The 26,727-nt window shown below is 44.0% G+C and overlaps 1 protein-coding gene across 1 annotated transcript in view; it reads left to right on the plus strand.

Annotated features, from left to right (window-relative positions):
* Positions 1 to 26,483, plus strand: part of ETFA (electron transfer flavoprotein subunit alpha) — a 52,725-nt gene extending 26,242 nt beyond the window's left edge. The window contains exons 10-12 of the mRNA XM_033099944.1: positions 15,768 to 15,833; positions 20,399 to 20,479; positions 26,184 to 26,483. Of these exons, the coding sequence (XP_032955835.1) occupies positions 15,768 to 15,833; positions 20,399 to 20,479; positions 26,184 to 26,222 (186 nt within the window). The 3' untranslated portion in view covers positions 26,223 to 26,483. The remainder of the gene's footprint in view (positions 1 to 15,767; positions 15,834 to 20,398; positions 20,480 to 26,183) is intronic.
* Positions 26,484 to 26,727: the final 244 nt, after the last annotated feature.

A 26,727-nucleotide genomic window follows, 5' to 3' on the forward strand; every position in this document is an offset into this window, starting at 1 on the left:
TCCTTCCCGAGTAGTCGTACAGTTTTACATGCCCACCACCTGTGTATTTCGGTTCCAGTTGCTCCTCGTTTTCACCCACATCTGGTGTTTTACCAGTTCAGGTGCATGTGCTGTGGCACCTTATTGGGGTTTAGCTCACATTTCCCTGATGTCTCATGGGGAGGAACACTGTAGGTTTTGGCCATTTAAGCATCTTCCGTATGAAGTGCCTGTTCACATCTTTGGCCCTTTGCTTTTAATTGAATTCCTTGTCTTTTTGTTAGGGAGTTGTAGAAGGTTTTTCGTATGTTCCAGATAAGAGTGTCTTGTCAGATATGTGTTTTGCAAGTATTTTCTCCAATCTTGCCTGTTTATTTTCTTGATGGGATCAAGTCTAGGAACTTCCCTTCTCTCCCCTATTTTCCGAGGGTTGCTACCATGAATGGTTGTTGAATGTTGTCAAATGTTTTTCTGCATATATGGAAATAATCATACGGCTTTTCTCTCTTATTTTGTTAATATGGTGAATTTCACTGTTCGATTTTTTTGAATGTTAAACCACCTTGAATGACTTTGACAAGTCCTGCTCGATCAGATGTTACCCTTTTAATATATCGCTGGTTATGATTGACAAATATTTTGTTAAAAATTTTTTTGGGTCTGTATCAAGATAATTTTGTGATTTTCTTTCTTTTTAGAAAATCTTAGTCTAATTTTGGTATCAGCATTATGCTGGCTTCATAAAATGAGTTGAACATTGTTCCCTCTGCTCTGTTTTCTGAATGAGTTTGCGTAAGATTGGTGTTTGTTAGTTTGTTTTGTTAAATGTTTGATGGAATTCACCAGTGAAGCCAGTGAAGGAGTATTTGACAATTAACTTCTTTAATAGATTTAGGGCTATTCAGATTTTCTTTTTATTTTGAGTCTGTTTTGCTAAGTGGTATGTTTCAAGGAATAGGTCCAGTTCTTGTAAATTGTCAGATGTATTGGATAAAGTTGTTTATAATACTGCCCTCTTTCCCTTTTATAGTCTTTGAGATCTAGTGTGATAGGACCTCTTTAATTTCTATAATTGGAAATTTGTGCCTTGTCTTTTTTTTTTTTCCTCCCGTCTCTTCATCAGTCTAGCTAGGAATTCATAAAAAAAATTTAAAGATATTTTTATTAAATTACAGCTAACATACAATATTATATTAGTTTCAGCTGTACAGCATACTTACTCAGCAGTACCCACCTAGCACTATACAGTGTTATCACCACATTTTATTCCCTATGCCAAAGAAGTGCTCACCGTAAGTCTAGCGACCATCTGACACTGTACCACGCTATCACAATATTATGAATCTTTTCTCCCCTCTTTAAATTTTTCAATTAGAGTTGACATTCAGTATTATTTTATATTAGTTTCAAGTGTAAAGCGTAGTGGTTAGACATTTATATAATTTAGGAAGTGATCCCCTATTACTACCTGGCACTGAACATTGTTATGACCATATTATTGATTATATTCCCTGTACTTTACATTCCCATGACTGATATGTAACTACCAATTTGTATTAATCCCATCACCTTTTTCACCCTACCCCCAACCCCTTTCCCATCTAGCACCCTGATAGATCTAGTACCTATCTGGCACCATACCTAGTTATTAAATATTATTGACTATATTCCTTATGCTATACCGTACATCCCCATGACTAGTGTATAACACCCAATTTGTTCTTCTTCATCCCTTCCCCTGTCACCCATCCTTAACCCCTCTCCCATCTTAAAGAAGTCCCTCTAAGAGTTCTTGTAATACTCATTTAGTGGTGATGAACTCCTTCAGCTTTTTCTTGTCAGGGAGGCTCCTTATCTGTCCTTCAATTCTAAATGACAGCCTTGCTGGGTAGAGCAATCTTGGTTGTATGTCGTTGCCTTTCATCACTTGGAATATTCCCTGCTACTCCCTTGTGACCTGCAAAGTGTCTGTTGGAAAATCAGCTGACAGTCATATGGGGCTCCCTTGTAGGTAACTAACTGCTCTTATCTTGCTGCTTTTAAGATTCCCTCTCTGTATTTAACCTTTATCATTTTAGTTATGATGTGTCTTGGTGTGGGCCTCTTTGGGTTTATTTTGTTTGGGACTCTGTGCACTTCCTGGGCTTGTATGTCTATTTCCTTCACCAGGTCAGGGTAGTTTTCTGTCATTTCTTCAAATAGGTTTTCAATTCCTTGCTCTCTGTCCTCTTTCTGTTACTCCTATAAAAAAAAAATGTTGGTACCCTTGATATTGTCCCAGAGGCCCCTTAAACTCTCCTCAATTTTTTGGATCCTTTTTTCTTTTTGTTCTGGTTGGGTGTTTTCTGCTACCTTATCTTCTGCATCGCTGGTTGGATCCTCCGCTTCATCTAATCTACTGTTGATTCCCTGTAATATAGTCTTCATTTCTGTTATTGTCTCCTTTATTTCTGACTGGTTCTTTTTCCTATTTTCCACCTCCATTTTTATGCTTCCTGTTTCTCTGTTGAAGTTCTCCCTGAGGTCATTGAGCATCCTTATAACCAGTGTTCGGAACTCTGTGCCTGATAGATTGCTTGTCTCCATTTCGCTTAGTTTCTTTTCTGGAGCTTTGTTCTGTTCTTTTACTTGGGATATGTTTCTCTGTCTCCCCATTTTGGCGGCCTCCCTGTGTTTGTTTCGATATATTCGGTAGGGCTGCTCCGTCTTCCGGTCTTAGCAGAGTGGCCTTATGTAGTAGGTGTGCTGTGGGGCTCCATGTACTTTGATGTAGTTCCACTTGTTCATTTTCACTTTTGTTGCTGTTGGTTTTGGTGTTAAATCCAAAACTCACCACCAAGACTGATGTCAATGAGCTTAACGATCGCCTATGTTGTTTTCTAGGGATCTTAACGGTTTCAGGTCTTAGATTCAAGTCTTTAATCCATTTTGAGTGAATTTTTGTGTGGTGTAAGATAGTGGTCAAGTTTCATTCTTTTGCATGCAGTGGTCCAGTTTTCCCAACACCATTTATCGAAGACACTGTCTTTTACCCCACCGTATAACCTTGGTTCCTGTATCGTAAATTAATTGACCATTCTGGGTGGATTTTTTTCTGGGCTCTTTGTTCTTTTCCATTGATCTATGTGTCTATTTTTATGACAGTACCATGCTGTTTTCATTAATACACCTTTGTAATACCATTTGAAATTAGGGAGTATGATACTTCTAACTTTGTTTTTTGTTTAGATTGCTTTGGTTCTTTGGGGTGTTTTGTGGTTCAGTACAAATATTAGGATTGTTTGTTCTATTTCTGTGAAAAACGACATTGAAATTTTGATAGGGATTCCATGGAATCTGTAGATTGCTTTGGGTAGTGTGGACATTTAAACTATTGATTCTTCCTATCCATGAGCACAGAGTATCTTTCCATTTATTTGTCTTCTTCAATTTCTTTCATCTTTCAGTTTTCAAAGTACAGGTCTTTCACCTCTGGTTAAACTCACTCCTAGGTATTTTATTCTTTTGAAGCAATAATAAATTGGATTGTTCTGATAGTTCATTGTTAGTGTATAGAAATGCAGCAGATTTCTGTATATTGATTTTGTATCCTGCAAATTTACTGAATTCAGTTATTAGATCTAATAGTTTTTTGGTGGAGTCTTTCCGGTTTTCTATATATAATATGTCATCGGCAAATAGAGACCGTTTTATTTTTTTCTTTCCAATTCATATGCTTCCCCCCCCCCCCCCCGTATTTCTTGTGTGATTGCTCTGTTTAGGACTTCCATGCTGTTTCATAAAAGTGGTGAGAGTGTGTATCCTTGTCTTGTTCTGATCTTAGAGGAAAAGCTTTCAGTATGAGTGTGATGTCAACTGTGGACTGGTCATATATGGCCTTTATTTTGTTGATGTACGTTCCCTCTATACCCATTTTGTTGACTCTATGCATTCTTTATCCTTTTTTTAGTCGATCTTACGGTTGTGAGATTCATCCATTTTAATGCAAGTAGCATTTTTTTTCATTTTTGTTTCATTGATGTTATATAAATACTCACGTCACCCATTTTCCTGTTAGTGGACGTCTGTTTAGGTAGTATTTAATTTCTGCTATTACAAATAATGTTGCTATAAAGATTCTTACATCTCCTTGTGTGTCAGTGGTTCCCTAGAGAAGTATGACTGAGAGTGACCTTGCTTAGTTATAGGATAATGTGTAGCTGTACCAGAAATTGACCAGTTGTTTTCCAGAGGTGTTAGTTATACTTACCAACAGTTTATAATAAAAGTTACCTGTTAAAAAAAAAAAAAAAAAGTTACCTGTTCTCCTATCCTCTCCGAACTTGGGTGTTTTTAGTTTTTTCCAGTTTTGCATTTCTGGAGATAGATAATGGTGATGGTTGTACAACAAGGGGAAGAGGAAATGCCATAGAACTACACCTAACAAGGAGTAACTGGTAAATTTTATGTAATGTGTATTTTACCACAATTTTTAAAAAGATTTTGATAGTCTGATGGACATAAAATCTCACTTTTTCCTTTTTCCTGCTTACTAGTGAGGTATGTTTTCATAAGCTACATGTGCATTCATGGAGTTTCCCTCTCTGAATTTCCTGTTTACATATATATTTTTTCCAATTTTGCTATTGAACTGTTTGTCTTTCTCTTATCAATTCTTGGAAGTTCTTTTACATATTGTGGATACTAATCTTTTATTGGTTGTGTGTATTATATTACAAGTTTTCACAGGTTACAGCTGTCTGCCATTTCTGTAATGATATCTTAATAAGTAGAAACTTTTAATTTTAATGTAGTCAAATTTTTTTTTTCTTTTTGTATATACTTTTTGTGTCTAGTTTAAGGAATCTCTGCTAAGACGGACCTAACAATATTCACTTGTAAAGTTTTGGTTTTCCCATTTTGGTTTATAATCTACTTGATTTGATTGTCATGTTTAGTGTTAAGTAGGTGTTCATTTTTTTTCTCAGATGGGTAATCATTTAATACACATTCCATTTCTCCCCACTGATCTACAGTGTCAACTCTTACATACCGAGTTTACATACACACAAGTCTGCCTCTGGGCTCTTTTTTTCTGTCCTATTGGTCAATTGTGTATCACTGTACTACATGTAAAGCTTTATAATGAAGTTACCTGGTTGGGCTTGGCTCTCTGCCCTTCTCTGCAGGTTTAGAATTAGTTGGTCAAGCTCCACAGTTGGATAAAAACCTACGTAAGATTTTCTGCATAACAGAAGGTATTTAAAGCACTAGTTACTTAGGTATTGCACACTTCCAGACAGCATGCAGTGATACCGGGCAGTATCGGATACTTCTTCTTAGTGCTTTAAACCTTCAGTGTGAATGAACAACGAGAAAATTTGCTAGGAGATACATGAAGAGTGCAAATAATTCTGCCACAGTAACTAAGGCCCTTTAAAAACGGTAATTTACTGATGGAAGACTTGCGCGGGTGCGGTTTGGTGGTGAGTGTGGGAGCCGTGCTGCTGTTCACCGGTGAGTCGGGATGTGTTGGGGGGAACTGGTGAAGGGGCTCACACCCTGGTCCCCAGAGTTGACAGGCAGTTTTCTCTTCCTGGCTCCGGGGCCTCCAGAAATCCATTCTGGGAGTGCTTGTCCAGAGCCTTAAATTAAGGAAGGAAGTTTTTAAAACCCTCAATATGGCTCTCTTTCTGTGCATACTTGCGGTCGTACAATGTGGACATGTCATCCTGTCAGGCAAACAGCTGAGGTCCAGCTGCTAAGTGGATAGGACAGTCTCTCGAATTCATGAACACCTTAAATGTGCACTCTTGCAAATTCATTATAGTCTTTTGTATTTGGTAGTGACTTCTGGGTTAAAGTACAATTTGTAATAAATATTCAGATAGCAAAAATTCTTCAAGTGCAGAACGTTGGGTGTGCAGATTAATTTGGGGAGAGTAGACATCTTTGTAATACATAGTTCTCTATGACCACAGTGTTACTTCTCCATTTATTTAGATGGTTGTATAATTTCTCTATAAAGTATATAGATGAATAGGAATCCAATAGATATTTATGTATTGCTCTTACTAATTTTTCTTGGGTGTTGTACACACACGGTCATGTCTTCTGGAAAAATGTAATTTTAATTTTCTTACTGTGTCAGCTGTAGCTCCTGGTAATTGTTAAATAGATAAACATCCTTCTCCCTATTTTCAAGGAAATCCTTGTCATGTTTCTCCACTAGATACGATGTTTGCTGTCTGTTTTTGGTAGGTATCCTATATCAGATTAAAGAAATTCCCTACAATAGTCTGTGTATAGTGACTGGTAAAAAATGGATAAGAATTCAGACTTTCTAGCCAGGTTGCCTGAGTTCAGCCCTCAGTGTTACCACCTGCTTAACTGTGTGATCTGGGACAGGTCACTTACCTCCTTTGTACCACAGTTTTCTCAGCTGTGTAATGGTGATAATAATGGTCTCTACTTCATCTGGTATTTGTAGAGATGTAATGAGTTAGCATATGTAACACACTTAAAGCCGTGCCCAGCATAGAGTTGAATTGCTGTCGTGTTAGCTGTTTTGACAGTTACTTTCACAAATCCTTGTTTGCTAAGGGATGTTTTTCTTCAGGAATCATGAACAGATATTGTTGAGTTCTTATTTCCGTAACTGATGTCTGATTGTCTTACTGGATTTTGTTAGCCCATTAATTGATATTTGGCCTTGGCTTGTGGTAGTTCACTGCTTATATGTTCTTCCAGATTGCCTTTTGGAAGCTCTGTTGACAATGTTACCTTCCAAATCACATACACATATAATAAGCGTATTGCGGTCACTAAGGAATCTGTTACCTGTTGCCCAGAAAACGTGTTTTTACATTTACTACATCTTCTTCGTGGAAGTAGATTACTTTGTCTATATTTTGGTATTTTACTAACAGGTTAGTGGTCCATTTATAATTGAGAGTAAGTGAATAGTTTATTAGATGAAGAAGCAGTTTGGGGAGAATTTACCAAGACAAGAAGTTGTGTTTCTGGGGTTTTCTTTTGATAACTCACTGAAGCCAGAACGTCTGTGTGGGAACAGACTTTCCGGGTTTTTGTATAGAGCTGGGACTGGATTTATGGACTGCTTTTCTGACTCACTAAGAAGCTGTAGGTTGACAACCACTCTTGTACTGCATTACACAGCTTGGCTTTTAACTCCCAGAGAACTGTGTTCCCAAATTGATGCTTTATTCCTCTGGGCTCGGGATGGAAGCAGTAAACTGTCCTGAAATATTCATGTGTGAGTGCATTTAGCTGAAAGCAGCTGATGTTCTATTCCCAAGAGGACAGAGAGAGGCGCTGTGCAGACCTGCAGTCCAGAAAACAGCCTAAATGTGCTTCTTAAGGATAATTACACGGCCTGCCTGCTCACAGCCCCCAGCGAAGCCTGAAATGACAGAGGGAAGTTACATGGTTTATAAACAGGGATTTGGATATCTCAATTGGTCGTGCAGTCGTTAAGCACTGATTTGCTAAAAATTAGTTTTAATTGGATCTTTGAGTTCTGATTTGATCTTTGATTCATTTTCTTGGCTAATTTTTATCAGACTGATTTCTGTAAACATTTATTTCAGAGATCTAAATTGAGTGTAGTCCAGAGGACTCCATCGGTGAAATTTTTCCTACATACATTACCATTTTTTATATATAAAGTTACAAAATTTAAGCTTTAAAGTTAAAATTGTAAGACTGTTCAATTCTTTTAATATATATTGTGACTTTACAAGCATGCCACTGAAGTGATGTATTGACATGTCTGTGTTATAGATAGTCTAACAGCAGGCATGAAAATCAATAAGGGCAGGTAGAAAATCTTGGTTTAGCTATCCTGGTGTGGTCACCTGAATGAAAGTATTTTAAATTTGCATTCTTTAACTGTATTTTTGGTTCTTTTATTTAAAAAGCTAGCTTACTTTCTCATAGCTTCAGACGTGCTAAACATGCACAGGAATGGCCGCCAACAAGACCTTGCACAGAAGAAGAGGTCTGTCACTGGAGAGGTGCTGGCTCAGTGTGTGGAATTCCTTCCGTTTGCTCACTCTAGGGGCCAAGACACGAGTGCTAGCTTCTTGCACAAAAGAACATTTTTATAACTTTGTGTGCATTCTTGTCACTTTACAAGGTGCTTCAAGGGGTCGCTCTGTAGCTTGGGCTGAACTTCACAACTTTGTTTGGCTTTCTTATTTTTTCATAAACTTTATTTTAAAATGTTTTTTATGTTTCAATTACAGTTGACATTAACTTTATATGTTAGAACAGTTTTAGATTTACAGAAAAATTGCAAAGAGACTACAGAGAATTCCCACAAATCCTGGACCTGGATTCTAGAATTAAGTTTTTTTGAAGATGGAGAATTGTGTGAAGGTTTGTGTCGGTGATAACTGGCTAATAACGTTTTTTTATTGGGGTAACATCTAACAAAATTTGCCATTTTAACCATTTTTAAGTGTACTATTTGGTGGTATTAATAACATTCACATTGTTGTGCAGCCATCACCGCCATCTACACCCCAAATTCTTCATCACCTCAAACAGAAAATCCAGACCCATCAGGCACTCGCGCCCCATCCCTCCCAGCCCAGCCCCTGGTTGTCCCTGATCTACTTTCTGTGTCTGTGATTCTGCGTAGGCTAGGTGTTTCGTACAAGTGGAATCATACAATATTGTATACAATATCTGTGACTGTCTTATTTCAAGTCAGCATGTTTTCAGATTTCATCCGTGTTGTAGCACGTGTAAGAACTTCCTTTCTATGGCTGAAAAATGTCCCATTACTATTCCCTAAGCATTTTGTTTATCCATGTAACTGTGGACAGACACTTGGTGGTTTTCTTTTCTCCTTTTGACCACTGTGAGTGATGCTGGTGTGAGTATTCACATACAAGTATCTGTTTGAGTCCCCATTTCCAGTTCTTCCAGGGCTGCACCTAGGAGTGGCATTGCTGGGTCACACCGTGACTCTATGCTTAACTCTTTGAGGAGCCTCCAAGCTCTTTCCTCCGGTTACTCTGTAGCTTTCATGAGCTGCTTGGCTTAGACGTTATCACAGTGATTTCAGACTACACATCCAGAAAGGCTGTGCATAAGCAGGGGCCTAAGTCTTCTTTGTAATTTTGGGAAAGAGGCAGCTTGGAAGTCATGTTCTAGTGGCACCTATTCCTGGGGCCTTGGTTTTTGTCACTGATAAAATTGCAAGTAGTTAAATATTAAAAATTTTACTGTCAAAAATATTCTCTTATGAAAACCTTATCGCAGGTCCTATGCATCCTATGTAATCAAAGCCTATCATCAAAAAAACAGTACTAAAAGGTCAAAAGCTGAAATTTCACCTTTGCTGGCTTACATTTAAACTTTTGAATTGCAAGTCACAATACAGTTAATGTCTTTTTTTTTTTTTTTAAGATTTTTATTGAGGAAGGGGAACAGGAGTTTATTGGGGAACAGTGTGTACTTCCAGGACTTTTTCCAAGTCAAGTTGTTGTCCTTTCAATCTTAGTTGTGGAGGGCGCAGTTCAGCTCCAGGTCCAGTGGCCGTTGTTAGTTGCAGGGGGCGCAGCCCTTGTGGGAGTCAAACTGGCAATCTTGTGGTTGAGAGGACTTGCTCCAACCCACTGAGCCATCCGGGAGCTCAGCAGCAGCTCAGCTCAAGGTGCCATGTTCAATCTTAGTTGCAGGGGGCATAGCCCACTGTCCCTTGTGGGAGTCGAGGAGTTGAACCGGCAACTTGTGGTTGAAAGCCTGCGCTCCAACTAGTGGAGCCATCTGGCACTGGCCCATGTGGGAATCGAACCGGCAGCCTTCAGCATTATGTGCACGGAGCTCCAACCGCCTGAGCCACCATCCTTGTTTTTTAAAAAACCATCTTTTTAACTCAATTTGAGCAGCTGGGTTCTTACATTACCTTCTGAACAAAACCAGTGAAGTAAGTACACGACGAAACGTATGCTGGTGGTAACACATTGCCATCTGCTCTGGGCCACTCTTGAGGAAGACAGTCACTTAGTGCCTTCTCCTGGGACAGACAGTGAGCCAGGAGGGAAGCATATGGAGAAACTCATGTCTAAGGATGAACATAGGATTTCGCATAACCTTTGACCCCAAACTTTCTGTGTCCAAGGAACAACACGCCCATCCACTGAGCTTCGAATGGATGTCTGTTCCCATGAGGACCCTCCAGAGGCAGATGAGGGCTGCTGCTGTTTCTTCCACATGAGTTTTCTGCCTTTGCTTTTAGACCTTTCCCCTTAGCGGTTATTTGGAACCAGACACTGACTGCTGGAAGCCAGAGTTTGTTATCTAGAGGTCTCAGCTAGTTTTCAGTGCAGGCACATTAGTTAAGCATCGCAACCACAAACGAGAAACTGTTTCCGAGTCTTACGTCTTGTGAGTCAGTTTCCTCTGCGGCTTTGTGGCTAGTGCGTGTGTGGAGGGCCTGTGGAAGGGTGACGTGCGCGTCACTGGAAGGTCGGTGAGAGAGACACCTGCAGGGCGCAGCCTGTGCCCCTGTTCCTGGCGAGGAGCTGCACTAATGGAGCTGCCGGTGCTGTGACACTGATGCTCGGGGAGCAGCTAGCGTCTGCCGAAGTCATGGTGCTGCTTATGCATAGACGCGAGCTCGCCGTCACCTCACCTCACCTTGTTGTAGTGATTTCTTCCTCTCTAAGATAAATACATTCACTGCACTTTTAATCGACTTGTGACTTCAGGGAAAGCTTGTTCCCAGCACTGCCACCACACAGAGCTGTTGTGGAATAGTAGAAGAGGTACTGGATCGAAGTCCAGAAGAGTCGGGTTAAGAAGCCTGCCTTTTATTGGGTGTGTGTAACCTGGGATCATGCACCACGCCTGCCTCAGCTGGTGCGTTCTCTTCTGTAAATTGGGAACAGTTTCCACTCCTCAGAGTCATGGTCAAAGCTGAGACACTGAGACTGTGTGTTAAGTACTGCATGGTTGTTGGCATAGCAGACCGTTCCTGCAACTGCGATGATTGGTGCTGTCTTGGATCCTGATAAAACCAGAGCTACCCAAGTAGAGGAGCGTTGTCTGCTGGGTGGAACATACTTGCCACTTCAGACTGAGGGTGTGGGTCAAGTCCATTCAGGATAGTCCTGCCTGAGCATTTCGTGATGCAGGCAGGAAGCTGTTGGAGAGAAGAGCCACAGATCACTGCACTCTGCATTTGGGACCTCTTCCAAAAAGAGAGACTCAAACACATTTTGGCAAACAAAAGAAATATTTGGCCTTTTCAATGAGCAGCAGGACTAAATATAGCAGGATTGATGCACAGGAGCCTTGTAGAAAGTAGCAAATGTAGTTTGGTTAATCGGCTTCTCAGAAAGACACTCGTTTGCTGTGATAAATTTCATGTAGGGCCTAAGCTGGCGTTTGCCGGGGTGTGTGTGTGTGTAACAGATGCTGTATAAGTGAAGACCATTGAGAGAGTTGCCGTTCCGTAGAACTGGTCCCGTCTGAGGTGGTGACGGGTCGTGTTTTGAGAAGGTAACGTTAGATCTCTGAATTCGAGTTGGAAATGCTTACGTGATGTCTTTTTAAACTTTTACCTTTTATGAAATGTAGTTTCCTATGTTCCTTCCCCAACTGTATCTAGAAAGGGAGACTATTGGTAGCAAAGCAATTTTAAACCTGTTTTTAAAGAGATGAAGCAATATTGGCCTGGCTGTTCTGCTCCGAAAGCTCCAGATATACCCGATCTGCTCATGTTCACATTTCATGGAAACAAACAGTAAATGTGCAGATTTCTCCTTTCTACTTTGTTTACAGTGAAGCAGGTCTGAACTTTCTGCAGGCGGAATTCTGTCCCTACTGCAGGAAAAAGGCATATACTCATGTAATTTTAACTTGCTATGTTTTTTACCTGACCAGTTTGATAGGTCTTGGTACCCGTATCTGTGATATATCCCTGTACGAAGATCGTTTTGGAATCTTATAAGGAAATTCACCCCAATGTCCTCAGCCAGCCAGCATTGTGTAGGAAGGAAGTTGGGCAGCAGGCATTCTCACCGTATAGCACAGGAAATGCACAAACAAAACGGAGGTATCAGTGAGAAGAAGCTTTCCCAATACGTGATCCAGGAGAGCGGTGGCCATGTTGGTTTCACAGGTCGGTCGGTTAGATTTCTGTCCGAGGATTAAGATTTCATTCCAGTCACCTTTCTGTTCCTCAGACATGCAGGGTTGTCGTAAGGCGGGACCAAGAAAACCTACTTTTCAAAGTGTGCTTAGTCCGAAGGACCAAGGGAGCAGGAGCAGACGGGACAGGTCGCACACGTGGGCTCCTGTTTGGCAGAGGGTAGAGATGACGTCGTCCCTTATCTGCCTCCTGCCCCTGCAGACCCTCACGCTGTTCAGTGGCAGGGGCTGTCACACGTGAGTGTCCCCTGCACTGGATCACAGGTGTAACCTGTGCTGTAAGACCATTAGCTTCCTGAGGACACAGGACAAAGAATTAGAGTACCTGTCAGGTCCAGCAATAGTGTCAGCAACCGTAAAATCACAGTTAGCCCGTGCCTTTCAAACTCTCCTGTCATGTCATACTCAGAAAATGACAGTGTCCCACCGCGGGGGCCCTGCACTCCTGCCTGGCCTTACGCTCTCCTGTGTGAGTAGGAAAAGTGCCCCTTTCTCAGGTGACTTGACTGCCATCTGTTGGGAAATTGTAGTAATGAAAATACAGATCTGTAATGACTGTTAGGTGAATGACGCTGCCCTCCAGACTCGTTCAGTGCACAGCCTGCTCAGCGGTACATGGCAGCTCTGAGACCTCCCAAGGAGCCCACCTGGACACCCGACGGTCGAGAGAGTCAGTGTTTGAGCAAACCTAAGTCACGAGTGGTGGTGCCGGGGTCCTGGGAAAGCAGAGTCCACCCTAACCAAGGACCGAGGCCCGTGAGCATGGATGTAGGGATCTGACATCCCCGGAGCCGCCGAGAGCTTACAGAGCTGCCTGTCGGGCGGCTGAGTTGGATTTAAACCCAGGCGGTGTGACCCCGGCGCCCGCAGCTTCCACCTCAGCCCTCATTCTCTGGACGAGTCCGTTCGCCGCTGCAATCTTCCTCGGGTTTCAGCAAAAGAAGAGGGATTGCAGCTCTTTTCTGTATTTCAGAATAACCTCAGTCCTCTTACCGCCGCTGGCTTCCCCAGTTCCCAGCAGCCCGCAGCTGAGTAGGTGGCCTCGTCTAGCAGGCCTCTGGGCCCCGCCCTTTCGCAGGCTGCTCGGGTTTTGCCTGCAGGATGGCCCATCCTTTCCTCTGTGCATGCTGGGCCCCTTCTTTGTTTCATCCCTCCTGCTTTTGTCCCCTCCAGAGGCCTCTCTCCAGTATCTCCTCACTGTCTGAGTGGAGGACGCTGCCTCAGGGCAGGGCTCGCCTTGTTCTGGAGTGCAGCAGGGTCTGGGGTGCTCCGACCCTTCGCACCTGGGCAGTTTTGCACACTGATTGTTCTTACAGAAGTGCAGAAATGCTGTCGGAACTGCAAGGAAGCATCCTAACTATTAGCCTAACTGCCTGTTCTTTAAAAAGAGGGAGAAATCCCCGATTCCTGCCTGAGAGCTGTCAGATCTCAGAAAGCAGCTGGAGTCCAGGTCTCACCCTCGGCTGCTGTTGCAATGCTCTGTGTTTAGTCAGAGCTGCGTTCGCCAAACAGTAAGGAAGGGCTTGCTGGGCGTGCACTCCTGTTTGCACTGTTTACACCAGTCCCGGAGCCACCTGTCTTGCTGTGCTTTGGCCCAGAATCTGTTATTTCCTCGGCGACATTGTGGTTAAAGTCAATGGTTCCATTTCTCTGGGGGTTTAGAGTGAATTTCATTAATATTGTATTTCTGTAGATGTTTGCTGCCAGAGTGAATCAACAGTTTTTATGAGCATTCTCCGATGCAGATGAGAGGCTTTTAAGGCTTGTTGAATTTTAATGTAGACGTGTGTGAGCAGGACTTGTTACAGAACGATTGATCCTTTCCAGGGCTTGCTTTGAGAATATGCTAAAAAGTAACCCTGTCTGTCTGTCTCAGTAACTCGCATTACAGATCTTTACATTAGAACTTGTTGGCCTGGTTTTCCGGAATATGAGGTTTCGTAAGTCTGTTTGGATGAACGATTTAATGAATGTCCTTTTATGAAAGAAATGCTGCTCAGAATCAACTGAAATGGTATTCAAATTAACAATTGCCATTACCTGCAAGTCTTTAATAGAAAATAATGGTGCTTTTTCAAAGAAACGAAGCTTGTTTATCACTCATGTGAATGCCCTTGTCTGACGAGACAGTACAGTGACAGGGCCTTGTGGCACCGTCCAGCTGTGTGTGTGCCATAGGTGACACCACTCACTTCCTACCGTGCACCCCGCAACCCTAAGACATAGTCACTTCTGGCCACATTGCTCTGACGTATCTTAGGGCTTTTGATGATAAGTGTGGAGAAAAGCAGCCCAGCTCCTTTTCACCTTGGGGACCGGGTTGTTTCCTCTTCCAGGGCACCCAGTGGTGTCTTGCTGCTCCAGAAGCAGTTGGACACTCTGTGGCTGTGGAGATAAGGCCCGGGGTGGTCCGTTGTGTGTTGGATATAGGGATTGCCTGTCCTCGTGGATCCTGGCTCTGGCTGTACTTTTGGGAGTCCTGGGGGGCCTCTGTATAAAGCTCTAGAGATGGGGCTATCCCGCTTCTGTTGACACTTGAGGAAACTGAGAGGGGCGCTCACACTTGGGTGTTGTGAACATTACAGCGTCAGGTGGATAGGCCGTCTGCCCAGGTCCAGTGCAGATGGTCTGATTTTGGACTTGGAGCAGTGCCAGAAACCGGGATGCTGGCCACTGCCGTTGACTTTGAAGGCTCTGCCCTGTAATGAGATGGAGTTGTTCACATTGAGGAGACACTTTGTAGTCCGTGTGATGGTTTGGTTACTGGGAGGAGCACTCCCTGCCCAGCCAGGGCCTGCCGGCGCAGGCAATGTGTGGGAAACGCAGTTAGCTGCTTCAGGTGCCCCCGCTAGGCAGAGTGGAGCCACCACGCTCATTTATGACATCAGCTTTCCGTGCGTTTTCATTCTCAAACACGCAGACTTGAAAATTCATAGGTCCACAGACAGAGCGCAGCCGTCGGTCCTCGTTCCCTTTGTAGTTGGGGGAGGGGTGGAAAGAGGTGCAGACAAGATGGGCAGCATCTGCTAGAAACCCCAGGGGGCCTCTGTCGGGTGCTGGAAACACAGTGAGAGCCTGGGTCCTCAAAGGTTTATCTTTCATGGAGGGACAGTTTGTGTGTGGGCATATGTGTGTTTAGAACCTCTTGAGAAGAATTTGTATTTTTGGCTTTTCTAAATAGGAAGTTCAGTAAATATATCCTGACGACCATTCTGGCAAACATCCTTGTAGGAGAAGGCCAGCAGCTCAGTGAAAACATGCGTGAATATGTGTGAGTCTGTGTTTATACGTCACGGTACCACGTAAGGGTTTTGTGGGTGGGCGTGTACACAGACGAGAGGTGCTGCCTCACCGGAGACTGAGAGACGAAGAGACGCCGTGGCTGGGAAGTGCGCAGCATGGTGGTTGGCACGTACTGATGGTCAGCAGTTCGCTGTCCATCTCCCAATCACACCACGGCCTCCACCTGTGGTGCACAGAGGGAGAGACCGGATTCATGTAGTACCTCTGGCATCTATTTGATTAAATGACCTTGTGCCTAAGCCTGGAATTGCTCATCGCAAACACTCTGGAGGGCATTATAACACCGAGCCATATTAATGATACGGTTTCTTTCATTTCAGGAACTTTACATTGCTGTTGGAATATCTGGGGCCATCCAGCATTTAGCCGGGATGAAAGACAGCAAGGTAAACTGCACAGTAAGGACGGTGCTGAGAGGAAAGCTTGTGATGTCAGATGTTGGGTCTCACTGTGCGTCTCCGCAGAGTTACTGTGGTCGAAACATTCACGTGCACACAGTTCTGGGAGCTGAAAAAAGTGTGTGTGTCCACTGTCTGGACGTGTAGCATTGGTCATTGGTCACAGAGGCAGGGCCTGCCGTGGACAGAGGCCTGGTCCCGAGTCACGTACCATGTGCACCTGGGTTCTTTGTCAGGCCGAGGCAGGTGTTGGGTGATGCTCTCTGAGATCCCTCCGCTCTGGCAATCTGTGGGCAGAAAATGTGGGGTGAGAGCAGCTCGATGAGGTTCTGGCCGTCTAACTAGTGTACAAGGTCCTGATCCCTGGCTCTTGTCTGCTTTGCCCTGGTCCCCAACAGTCCCTCCCACCCTCACACGTCTTCTTGGGTTGTTACTGACTGGCATGTTTTGGGTGGAACTGGCTTAATATCTCAGTGTTTTTCAAAAATGCAGTATACAGTGGCAATACTTGCTTTTAACTTGCTGCTTGGACTGTATCTGGAAGTCCTGTGTAATGACGGTGAACATATATTTCAGAATATGGCACGTTAATTTATGCATGACAGTGTGCAGTTTGAATTATGAACTTAGTGTGTCATGAAGTCAGAGATGTTTCTGACACCCCTGCTTTTATCTGGATGGAAAGTTGATGGGAAAGGTAATAAAACTTTTAACAGGTTTAACTTCTAACTTGAAAAAAATGCATGCACTACCTACCTCCTTGTAACCTCAAATAATTGGCCCCAAACCAGTTAGATTTCACAGTTGGATGGCAGGTTTCTTTCCTGAGTTCCGAGAACAACAGTGCCAGTAGGGAAAAGGTTACTGCTGCATTAAAGAAGAAATACCACTCCAACACCAGCAACCTTAAAAAATAGTTTCAGCCGGTCCAGTGCAGACATACCTAGCATTCTGCTTCTCTGAAATAAAAGGTCCGGTGCGCTGAGACGATCCTGGTGAAAATGCTCGTGCCAAGCCAACAGGGCTGAGCGCAGGAGAAACGGACTAGGTGGTAAACGCCAAAGCAGAAAGGGAGCAGATGAAAGGAGGAGCCCGATTTCTCCTTAATCTGTTATTCCTATGGGAAGACGCCATAGGAATAAACTGGAGCCATGACTTGTCCACCGGTCAGCACATATCTGAGCACACGGGGGAAATGCTTAAATGAAAAAGACGGAGCCCCTGTCATCACTGTGTCATGTGGGAGCACAGCGCTGTGTGGTTGTGATATTGGTGAAGCTCTCCAGCGGGATTGTAGACTGGTCGGTTTAAATCTGATAGTTGCATTGCCTACAAGCTGCCCTTTTAATTAGCACCGCAGTGTAGTCAAAGGAATGTGGCATCCGCTTGTTCTGTCAAATGAGTCAGTGGAATGAAAGCACCTTTTGAACGATATTCACATTAATATGGTTGAGTACAGGCTGTGCCTTCCCAGCCCTATAGGGAAGAAGATAGGACTTGATGGGGACGTGAGGAGAGCTCCAGAGTGCAGGCACGGTTTATCGTAGTTATTTACAGTCCATGATTCAGGAATATTCTCGAGGAATCTGGAAAACTGTACCCAGCTCAAGTCTTTTTTCCGAAACACTTCAGTGGTTCCTTGCCCACAGTGGTGTGCTGTTTTTTTTAAAGTAACTGTCATATAGTGAGATGAAAAAGCTTTCCGATGATTAAACTGTAAGATGTTTAGGGGGTCTCCAGGAAAATCATTACTCGTCGCTAATTAAATAAGTCTGCTAGTAGTAGCTGTGAAACATGCTACATGTACCTGGAAGGCAGACACCTCCATGCACATCCGTGCCTGGATTCAGAGTGTTTGTCCTGCGACTTTGGGTTGGAGGCTCAGATGGAAACCGTGGTTCCAGTTCTCTGAGCACACGTCTCTCAGTGTGTATGTTGTGGTCTGTTCCCCTGGATGGGTGGTTCCCTGGGCTACATTGCTCCCGTCTCAGGTTTCCTGGAAGGTTATGCCCATCGTTTGTCAGGGTCTCTTCAGGGCCCCTCTAGGGAACCACACATATGTCGGGTGGCCTATATTTTAAGTCAGACGGTATCAAAATACTTTTAAAATGTGTTCCAGCTGTTTTCATGAGATAGAGTGATAGGCAGCTAGAAACCTAATGTTGCTTCTAGAAATCTGAATTTTTATAATGTACAATCTGTAAAAATGACACCACGTTAGAGTGCAAACCCTATTTTTTACTTTAATGGCAGTGGGGTTAGAAGCCGTCTGTTGGGAATACCAAATTATATGTGATGCACACATATATCTGTTGTTAACAAAAGAATAATTGGCAAGCACAGCACCTGGTTGAGTGACGATTTCTCCTGAATCTGTTACTAATCTGTTGTCATAACCTTTCCCGGTAAAAAAAATGTTCTGGAGACCGGAGCTTTTGGTAGTTTTTGTAGGAGATGTAGTAATTTTTTTATTACGTTTATTTTCTGCATACATAATGACAAACTTTTTTGTTTGTCATTATGTAAAAGTCATTATGTAAAAGTTTTTCCTTTACTAACAGGCTGACTAGATCTTTAACTTTTACATTCTCACATTAGACCCTGGATAATAAATTTTAAATACGAAAGGGAATGCATTCAGCATATAGAGGGTAAATTGTTTGAACTGCAAATGCTATAAATCAGGATACGGATTTGTTACTTCTTTTTTTATGTTGAAATCTAACATTTATAATCACAAGTTTAAATTTATATGTTAATAGGAAATAGAAAATATTAATCATTTTATAAGGGAAGTAAGCTTAGAATCAACTCTAATAAATATCTCATGATAAAGTAGAATTCTAACTGTCTTATCAAACAAAGCACACCAAATATAAAATGTTACTTAATTTTATCCAGTATATCTAAAATTTTTCGATGATCTGTAAAACTTTCTGATCATATTTTGTCTGTTTGGTTTAAGTCAGATTACGGAAGTATAATTTACATAGTAAAATTCAACTTGTTTTGTATATTCCACTGAGTTAAAAAAAATTTTTTTCTCACAAAATATAACATAAAACTTACCATCTTAACCATTTCTAAGCATATAATTGAAAATTGTGTACACGCTGTCAGTGGTATTAAGTATATTCATAATGTACAACTATCACCATCTCTTATAACTCTCTTCATCTTATAAAACTGAAACTCTATGCCCGTTAAACACTAACTCCCCATCCCTCTGGCAGCCACCAGTCTGCCTCCTGTCTCCACGATTTTGTCTACTCTTGAGCACCTGGGTTAAGTGGAACCATCGTTCAGCATCTGTCTTGTGACTGGCCGATGTCACTGAGCATCACGTCCTCCAGGTCCATCACGTCCTCCAGGTCCATAAGGCTGAATGGTACTGCATTGTCCCCGCAGACCACATCTCGTTCATCCGCTCATCCGCTGACGGACTCTTGGGTGGGCTGCTTCCATATCTTAGCTGTTGTGAAGAATGCCGCTGTGACGTGGCTGTGCAAGTGTGTCTTCGAGACCCAGCTTTCAGATCTTGTGTGTGTCTCCCCAGAAGTGGATTGCTGGATCATATAGTCATTCTGTCATTAACATTTTGCGGAACCGCTGTGCTGCTCTCAGCGGCTGCACCGGTTTATAGTCCCACCAGCCAGCCACAGGGTTCCAGTTGTTTGGCGTCCTCACCAACACTTTTCCCTGATACCTGCCATCCCGGTGGCCGTGAGATGGCATCTCACTGTGGTTTTCACTTGCGTTTCCTAATGACTAGTGATGCGGAGCGTCTTATGTGTTTGTGGCCATTCCTGGATCTTTGGAGAAGTGGCCGTTCGAGTCGTTTGCCCGATTTGAAGTCTGGTTGGTTGGTTTTTTTGTTGTCGAGTCTTAGGAGGTTTTTAAAAAATATATTCCGTTTGTTAATTCTTTAGTATATACATGATTTGCAAATATTGTTTGAGTTGCTCTTTTACTCGTTTGATAGTGTCTTGTCCATAAAAAATTTTAATTTCCGTGAAGTTCAATTTGTCTGTTGTTTCTTTTATTGCCGGACCTTGATGTCATGTTTAAGAAGTCGTTGGCAAAATCTGTGTCATGTGGCTTTTGCCCTGTTTTCATCTAAGAGTTTTATAGTTTGAGGTCTTACATTTAAATCTTTGAATTAATTTTTGTATATGGTGTGAGGTGAGGGTCCCACTTCATTCTTTTTTTATACGTGGATGTCCAGTTTTGCCAGCAAATACCATTTGCTGAAAAGGCTGTCCTTTCCTCATTGAATGGTCGTGACTCCCTTGTCAAAAATCATTTGACCATACTGTGAGGATTTATTTCTGGATTTTGTTCTTGTTGACTTGATGGTTGTAAGCTGCCTCTGTGTCAAGGATCAATCAGAGTTGTGAGATTAATGTCTTCTCTGGACTTTCCCTGGGCCTGCGCCTTTCCCTGGGTATGTGCAGGCACTTTGCAATTGTTCCACATATGCAGTTGCTTTTGAATTTCCTCATGTGGCTCCCTATTGTTTTTGATAAAGCCCTAACTCTGTTTGTATTTCACAGACAATTGTGGCGATTAACAAAGACCCAGAAGCTCCGATTTTTCAAGTGGCCGATTACGGAATAGTTGCAGATTTGTTCAAGGTAAGCTGACCTGGAGAGTAGCTGTTACGTAGCTTATCACCTGAGAATGTCGTAGTGGTCAGGGCAGAAGCCCTTCCAGGGAGACGGCGTGTGTCTGCATGTGTCTGTGTGCGCGTTTGTTAATACATCCACAGCAGTTTGCAAGAGTGAAAGTGAAGTTTCCCATTGCACACATAATGTTTATATAGAGCGTATGGCTTTCGCTTTGAGGAGTCCACACTATCTAAAACACCCACACTGCTCGTGGCATCTCACATGCTGACTCAGTCACAACATGAAGTGACTCCACATTCATGTTCAGCAGGTACCTTAAGGACATTCACACCAGGTCCCGTCCTTCGGGGACTTGCCAGTGATGCTGTAGCTTTTCCCAGGCAGACTGGCCACTCGGGTCCCCCTTAAGTGACTCCACAAGGCACGGTGTTGGCCGTGTTCGAGAGCTCGAGCCTTCGTTACTTGCCATGTGTCGGTAGAACACTGCCCCCCAGCTCTCACATGCCTCACTTTTCTCAGTGTTGTCTCCCTGGTGCTGCCACCTGCGTGTTTGGCCTCCACGTGAAAGAAATGACTTCGGCGCTAGTGAGGAGCAGCTGATTGTCCCGGGCTGTGTTTAAAGGCCAGTGTTGGGGCACGGCACGGCCTCTTTCTGTCCCCATGGCTGGCTGTAAGCTTGTAGGTCACCTTGTGCAGAAATCACTCACATGGGAATTGAGGCTCCACAAACAGCATCCAGTCCTGGGGGAAGTGGGTTTGCCTCAGCGTGGAGGCAGCTGCGGTGGGCCTGGGTGCAGCCTGAGGACAGCCAGGGTGGCCCCCGGCAGAGGGCTGGCTTGCTCCCGTGGCTCTGGCTGCACTGTGTGCCCCGAGGTGCTGACTCAGGAGTGCGGGCAGAGACCAGAGTGTGGCGTCCTTCCCCCCGCGCCCCCCCCCCGTCAGAAACCCCTCCCCAAGGAGCTTGTCTCGTGCTTTGGGAAGAAGGCAGCCCCTCTTCAGTGACCTTGGAGTCCTTCCCCTGGCACCGCTGTGGAAGACCAAACACTGAGATATCCCAGTAGCAGAAACTTTCTGCATTTGTGTGTGAGGTGGATTGTGTTCAAATAACAGGCATTTAGTTCCGGCGAGATACAGTGAATGCGTATGGGCCTGTTCACTTACCAGTGAAACGAAACACTTTCTGAACCCTAACCACATACCGGGTGGACATGTGTGCAAGCAGACATCTACTGGATTCGCCTTTTATTTTTCCTCAAGAGAATATTTTAATAAGCTCAGAAGTAATTTTGGTTATTTGAAGGTGTTTTTTCAGTCTGTGAAGTGTGTGTTGTAGCTCATAGGCAGGGTCACTGGGTGAAAGGATGAGTGTCCGACAGTTGGACACCCGGGATGTCCATGCACAGCTGCCTTGGGGCAGGAGCGTCTCCGCAGCCATCATCGATGGGGTGATGTCACCTGCACTGAGCCTCTTGTGTGAAAGCATGAAGGGCAGCCCCCAGGTTTGCAGAGAGAGGAGGGAGGTGCATTCTGGGAAAAATCTAGTTACAGATTGTGAAAATACTAAAGATACTAAAGTCGCAGCATCCCTTTTTACTACAAGAGTAACACAAGTGAGGTGCATTTGTTGAATTTATCTGTGTACCCAAGAGAGGTGATTTGGGGAAATGGCTCAGCAGGTCATTGGCACCGCTACGCAAGGCACCCGAGTCTGCCCTCGGCCATTCCCGCTCTCCAGATGCTACGGCTGGTGGTTTGGCACCATTGTACCGCAGATGTGGTACAGTGACAAGGACCACAGCTGTGATGGACTCCAGGAGCCTGGATGTTGGCCATCAGTAGCCATCCTATTGTTTTCTCAGCTGAAATCAGAACGAGGGCGACACAGGTGACAGAACAGTCAGGCATATAGATTAGTGAATGTGCTCACCCTGTGACCACCCTCTGACTTCTTAAATCAAATATGTAAAGGCATGCCAACATTCAGAATAAAACTGTATGGATTAGGAATGAAAGTGAATTAGCTTTACCTAATTTAGATCAAGATCTTAAAGAAAATACAAGTCAAGTAATAGCTATGTGCAAAGGACTTTTTTAAAGTAAAGTTTGTGTAAAAATTTTAAATGTCAAACTGTATCACCCATAACAAGTATACATAGCTGTTAGCCTAATAATTCTCTAAGGGCTATTATGGCCACCAAATTTCGTGGGTGGAGTGAAAAACTGCACACATAATACTTTATTTTCTTGTATTTGTTTCACGTCAGCCTTCAGCAGTCAGGAGTTAGAACAGGTTTTCTTGTTTTTCATTTCACGCGTCACGTGGCACAGTAATGACGGGCTTCGTCTCAGAGTCGCCTTGGCCGCGTGTAATCGTCTTGCCAAGTTATGTGATCCCTCTGCATGGAAGCTTCCTCCTAAGTAATAGAAACATGATGCTACCTGCTTTACAAGGTTGTAACGGAAATGAAATGAGATTATACCACACCTAGTACAGTCGTCGTCACATGTCAGCCCACCTGTTTCCTCCCGTACAGGTGTGTACTAGGTGCTCAAGATTGAGAAAGTATGGTTGACCCTGGAGTAACACTGCTTTGAACTATGTGGGTCCACTTTTACGTTGATTTTTTTTTTTTTTTTGCCATCAACACTGCAAATGTATTTTCCTTATGATTTTCTTAATGACATTTCCTTTTTTCTAGCTTATTGTATTACAAGACTAATACCGTATATAATACATATAACATAGAAAATATGTGTCAATTGACTGTTACGGGTAAGGCTAGAGGTCAACAGTAGTTCTGGGGGAGTCAAAAATTATGCATGAATTTTAACTGTATTGCTGGTGTCGGCGCCCCTGAACCCTGTGCTGTTCATGGGTCAACTATATTATAATTGGAGTCAGACAGCACATAGGGCACCACCTGACTGGTTATTGTTTTTTAAAGAAATATAATAGCTTTATTGAGATACCATTCAGATGCCACAGAATTCGCCCTTACAAAGTGTACAGTCATTCGTTCTTAGTACATTCACCGAGCTGTGCAGCCCTCACTGCTTCTGATCCCAGAATATTGTTACCACACCTGTGGGCGGGCGAGGAAGTGTGTCCCATTAGCAGTCACTCCCATTCCAAGCTCTGCCCAGCCCCTGGAAACAGCTCATCTACTTTGTATCTCTGTAGCTTGGCCAATCCCGGACCTTTCCTGTGCACACAATCATGCACTGTGTGGTCTGTGGTGGCCGCCCAGCCCGGTAGGACAGCCCCGTCCGTGCTGTAGCCCGTGTCAGCTGTCTGTTCCTTTTCACTACTGAAGAGCGTCCGTTGTCGGACAGGCCACGTTCTGGTCTCCCATTCATCAGTCGATCGCCTTCCTGGTTGTGCAGACGTGTTTTCATCTCATTCGTGGAATGGAATTGCTGGGAATGGAATTGCTGGGTCACTTGATGACTCTATGTTTAACCTTTTGAAGAAGTGCCAGACTGTTCCCAAAGTGGCTGCCTGGTTGGCGTCCCCCGTGTGAGCGCCCAGTTGCCCCAGGCCCACGAGCCCTTCGTACTGTCTGTTTCTTCTCCTTGGATGTAGCCGTCGTAGGGAAGAAGTGACACGGCCCTGTAGTTGTGGTGCGCTTCTCTCTCCTGACTGCTGATGCTGAGCGTATTTTCGTGTGTGTATTGGCCATTCCTGTGGAGAAATATTTATCTGGGTCCTTTGCCCATGTTTTCAATTGAATTGTCTTTTTCTTGTTGGACGATAGGAGTTCATATATTCTGGATACTAAGCCATTATCAGATATATTGTTTCAAATATTTTCTCCCATTTTACAGATTGTCTCTTCACTTTCTCGGTAATGTCCTTTGATGCACGACATCTTTAAATCTTGACGAAGTCCAATGTATCTGTTTTTTTTTGTTGTTTAGGGTTTTGGTGTCATACCAAATGCATTGCCACTTCCAAGGTCCTGAGATTCACTTCTGTGGTTTCTTCTTTGAGTTTTATAGCTTTAGCTCTCCCAAGTCATTGATCATCTTGAATTAATTTTTGTCTATGGTGTGAGGTGAGGGTCCCACTTCACTCTTTTGGGTGTGGATGCCCAGTTGTGCCAGCGCCATCTCTGCTGGAGAGACCACTTCTATTCCCATTGCTGGGGCCTGGCCCACCACATGTCCTCCTACACCTTTTTCTGATCAGGTAGCTCTGGGTGATCTCCCCAAGGAGGGGGTCATCAGCTTGAGGGCAGCAGCGAGGCCTGAAGTCTGTGTCCCCCACACTGCCCACCCTGAGGAGGTCCCGAGGAAGCCAGCAAAACAGTGCTGTCATGTTTCTCATTTCTCATGAGAAACCGTCTTAGTTTAAATGTACTCGTCCTCAGTCGATCTTACTGAGTTGGGAGCTGCTGTGCAGTGTCTGAAATAGAATAAAAGTGAGAGTCCAGCTCTCAGTGTGCTCAGGCCATCGGACGCTCCGCACACTCAAGGTGGCGTCTCCTTTTCCCAAACTGAGGCCTCGTGTGGTGCCCCGGAAGTCTGAGGCTCATATGGTAACAGAGGACTTAGGGGGTGGAGAGGGAACGCCCCTTCAGTCCTCTTTTGGAGAGGATGGCAGGGGGACCATCTGAATGCTTTTACAAACTGTGTGTTCTAATAATGCAAATTAGTGTTTCATTTCAACAAAGTTGGGCTGTATCCAGGTTCTCAGAAGTACATTGGTCCCGTGTGAGCCTCATTTAGCATGTCATCTGTGTGACTGGCATGAGCTCGTGGCCCATGCCCCGAGGGACACTGGGAGGAGTGGTGCAACCCCTAACACCCTGAGCTGATGCTTGCTGGCCCCGGGGTAAACATGAGCCTGTAACTGGCTGCCTTCGGAAGAGACAGCATATCGACAAGCTCCGTCATAAATTGCGTACAAAGACATTATTTCCACCTAATGGAAAGGCGGCCCTTACGTAATGGAGAGGCCCCATTTTTAAGTGGCGGGTTCAGCTGGCATCCTTGTGTTCTGGAAGCCTGGGTGATTGATTTTTTACACAGGTGGCTTGGCGGTTGCTCCGGTGGACTGTGTGACGACCCCCTACAGTCCCCACGTGCAGCTGGCCTCCATTGCCAGGCTGTCACAGGGTGGCTTCACACCGACAGCTCTGCCGGCAGCCTTGAACCTCCGTGACTGAGGTTTCCCAGTGAGCCCATCGTAACATGAGCGGCCCCTTGCCCCTCGCTGTGTCTGCTGGGCAGCCGCTGCCTTAGCAGAGGCCCTCATTTAATAGGGCGATGACCTTCAATGTTCAGCATGCAGCTCTTTCATGACAGTGTGGCGGGAACAGTGAGAGTGAACCGGGAGAAAACAGGTGCGGGGAGGCTGACTGAGCCATGACAGGCCGGTGACCTGGCGTAGCCCGTACAGGGACGGCAGGCGTAAAGGGCACTAGGGCGTACTCGGCACAGACCAGACACATTGGATGTCCTGTTTTCTGTGGAGCCTTTCTGAGCTTGTAGTTGTGTCCCTAAGACTCCTGGGCCATGGGTGAGCTCGGTGTGTCCATAGAGGTCTCTCATGCATGGGCAGCGAGGTTGCAGAACAGGCCACTCCTGGGTAGGCAGAGGGTCACGGGTGCATGTTTTCTTTGGCCCCCGAGGACTTCTGAAGGAGTGGTGAACACATGGTGGTGAAGACTCAAGTAGGTTAATCAGTTTGTTTTGTTTTGTTTTGCAGGTAGTTCCTGAAATGACTGAGCTTTTGAAGAAAAAATGAGTCATGATCACGTTTTCAGGAAAAATCATGTCTGAGTATTCAGCTGGAATCATAAAAGTTCATGGCTATTATAACAATCACAGATACCGTGTAAAGTTGTATTTCATAATTTGAGGAAAAATTCTAAGAGATGCCAGAATGTGTTTTTATGGGGCTATCATGTTTCTTTTTAATTATCTGTGGTTCCATACTATTATTTTTTGAAATTTTCTAATTCTGTAATAAAACATGAAATAAAGTCTTTCCACAGATTTAAAACTACCGCCAGAAATATGCCTCGCTTCGTAACGAGAGAAAGAGACAGCCAGACAGACACACACACTACTGGAGAAAGGTAGTAAGAATTCATTTATTATTTTTTCTTGGCCAGTCTCATTCATGGAGGGCTTTGTGTTTGACGCCAGACTGTGAACGTGGATGTTGCCACCGTTCTCACCACCGTAAGTCAGTTGTTGAGAGAAGGGGACTTGATTGCGAATTCAGAGTTTAAAAAGTATGGCCACCC

This window comes from Rhinolophus ferrumequinum, chromosome 28, assembly GCF_004115265.2.
Source record: "Rhinolophus ferrumequinum isolate MPI-CBG mRhiFer1 chromosome 28, mRhiFer1_v1.p, whole genome shotgun sequence".
NCBI classification, from domain to species: domain Eukaryota; kingdom Metazoa; phylum Chordata; class Mammalia; order Chiroptera; family Rhinolophidae; genus Rhinolophus; species Rhinolophus ferrumequinum.